The sequence below is a fragment of the Rhagoletis zephyria genome, unplaced genomic scaffold (genome assembly GCF_001687245.7).
Source record: "Rhagoletis zephyria isolate East Lansing unplaced genomic scaffold, Rhagoletis_zephyria_1.1 Rzeph_scaffold_32065, whole genome shotgun sequence".
NCBI classification, from domain to species: domain Eukaryota; kingdom Metazoa; phylum Arthropoda; class Insecta; order Diptera; family Tephritidae; genus Rhagoletis; species Rhagoletis zephyria.
The window spans coordinates 1-2168 of NW_016189120.1; the positions used below are offsets into that span (position 1 = coordinate 1).

General features: G+C 32.5%; 1 protein-coding gene across 1 annotated transcript; it reads left to right on the plus strand.

Annotated features, from left to right (window-relative positions):
* Nucleotides 1-1171: 1171 nt before the first annotated feature.
* On the plus strand, nt 1172-1965 carry LOC108353895 (gamma-aminobutyric acid type B receptor subunit 1-like; the record flags this gene model as incomplete). The annotated part of the gene is made up of 3 exons (XM_017605083.1): nt 1172-1379; nt 1450-1706; nt 1822-1965. Coding segments are annotated over 3 exons (609 nt in total), but the record flags the coding sequence as incomplete, so codon positions are not given.
* Between the last annotated feature and the right edge of the window lie 203 nt (nt 1966-2168).

The following is a 2168-nucleotide window of genomic DNA, read 5'->3' on the forward strand; positions in this document are numbered from 1 at the left end:
GCCGGCATTAAAACTCCAACTTTATTTTTTTGGACCACTCTAATGTACATACAGTGGCAGGTAAATAAATAGGGAGGTGACATTTTAACAAGTTCTAGCAATTTTCCATTTGTTTATTTCAGAGATGGAAAATAATGATTATTTTTTTTAATTTTAACTAAAAAATTCAACATATTTTTCGAGGTTAACCAATGCAATTATCATTACATGAATTTTATTTTTTCGCGCAAAGATAATAATTATTATTGAATTTTATTTTTTTTCATTTAAGAAAGATGATTATTTAAAAACTCTAAAACTACACTGCCGTGATTTCGGAGTGATCTTTTTCAGAGGTAGCGACATCAAAATTAATGAAATAAATCCCAAAATATTCAGGCCAAAATTTCAGTTGGTTGCGTTTTTCATAAAATCAGAATTTTTAAGTGTAAAAATAAAACCAATAATAATTATTATTTCTGAACGAAAATATAAAAACCATTGAATTATCATTATTTGTGATCGAAAAAATTTAAGTCAAAAAATAAGAATTCCCAGCTAAAAAATTTGAAATCATAAAATCATCATTAAATGCTGATTTTTTATTAAAGTATAGCTCACTTTACTATATAACAAACCCCATGTAAGTCCGAATTTCAGACTTTATGAAAAAATTAGGAAAATTCGACAACGTCTCATTAACATTTCAAATTTTTTAATCAGAATTTTTATAAAAATTATTGCTGCTAAAAGTGGAAAGCATTTTCTTCCACACAAAGTATATTTCACAATTTCTTATATGCCAAAAGTCAATGGAAGTCTTAGCTACTGCAAGCTTACAAAAATTCAATAATTTTTTAATTTGGAAATTTTCATGATCATTTGTCAAAATTCGCGGAATTTTTATAAATCTTGTACAAAGTCTGAAATTTTACTTATTTACATGGTTTTTGTTAGATAGTGGTCTGTACTCTTATAAAAAAAAAATAATAAACATAAAGTAAACAAAAGAAAAACAGCTAAAACTCGTTAAAATGTCACGTCACTATTTGTTTGCGCGCCAGCGTACATTTAATAGTGAACACACATAATTGGGCGATTCTTTTGCTTCAGCTTTTACCTTAAAAATGGATTATTTTAAAATTTAATTTCCATAACTAAAAGAAGCTTTTACATTCGGCTTCATTTGCAGAAAAAAGTGGAACCATGGAAACTTTACACCATGGTCTCCGGCCTGTTGTCTGTAGATTTAGTTATACTACTCGCTTGGCAGATGTTTGATCCGCTACAGCGTATACTTGAAACATTCCCACTCGAAGATCCCGTATTGACATCCGATGATATTAAAATACGTCCAGAATTGGAGCACTGTGAAAGTCGACACAATTCAATGTGGCTGGGTAAGCAAAATTAATTGAAGAAACTGTACTCGCTAATGCAAAGCGTTCAATTTTTCTCCACCTCTTCTAGGCCTCGTTTACGGCTTCAAGGGTCTAATACTCGTATTTGGTCTCTTTCTTGCCTATGAAACACGTTCGATTAAGGTGAAACAAATTAACGATTCCCGTTATGTGGGCATGAGCATTTACAATGTTGTTGTGCTGTGTTTAATCACAGCACCGGTGGGCATGGTCATCGCATCGCAACAGGATGCCTCATACGCGTTTGTTGCATTAGCTGTGATATTCTGCTGTTTCCTAAGTATGCTGCTGATATTTGTGCCAAAGGTGAGTGGAATATATTCGTGTTTTTATCTAAATTTATTTAGCTGCAAATCTTAGATAGCTTCCGATTGCACTCACCAACTAAATGCAATGTAATTTTTTTTACTTACTCTAAAAGGTCATTGAGGTGATACGACATCCTAAGGATAAAGCCGAATCAAAGTACAATCCCGACTCGGCTATCTCGAAAGAGGATGAGGAGCGCTATCAGAAAATGGTAACCGAAAACGAAGAATTGCAACGACTGATATCACAGGTATGATGTAGAAATGTGCTAATTACGTGGTTAGACTATTTGAAAAAACAAAATTTTAACATCGCTTCTATGGGTCTTAAGGATCAATAGATTAAAAAGTCTAGATTGGGATAGCGTGCAAGATAAATCTACCCAACTTTAGGGAAAATGAAAACTTGGATGTTAGTCGGCCATAGGCAGGAGTTTAAATTAACGTATACTGCCGGCAA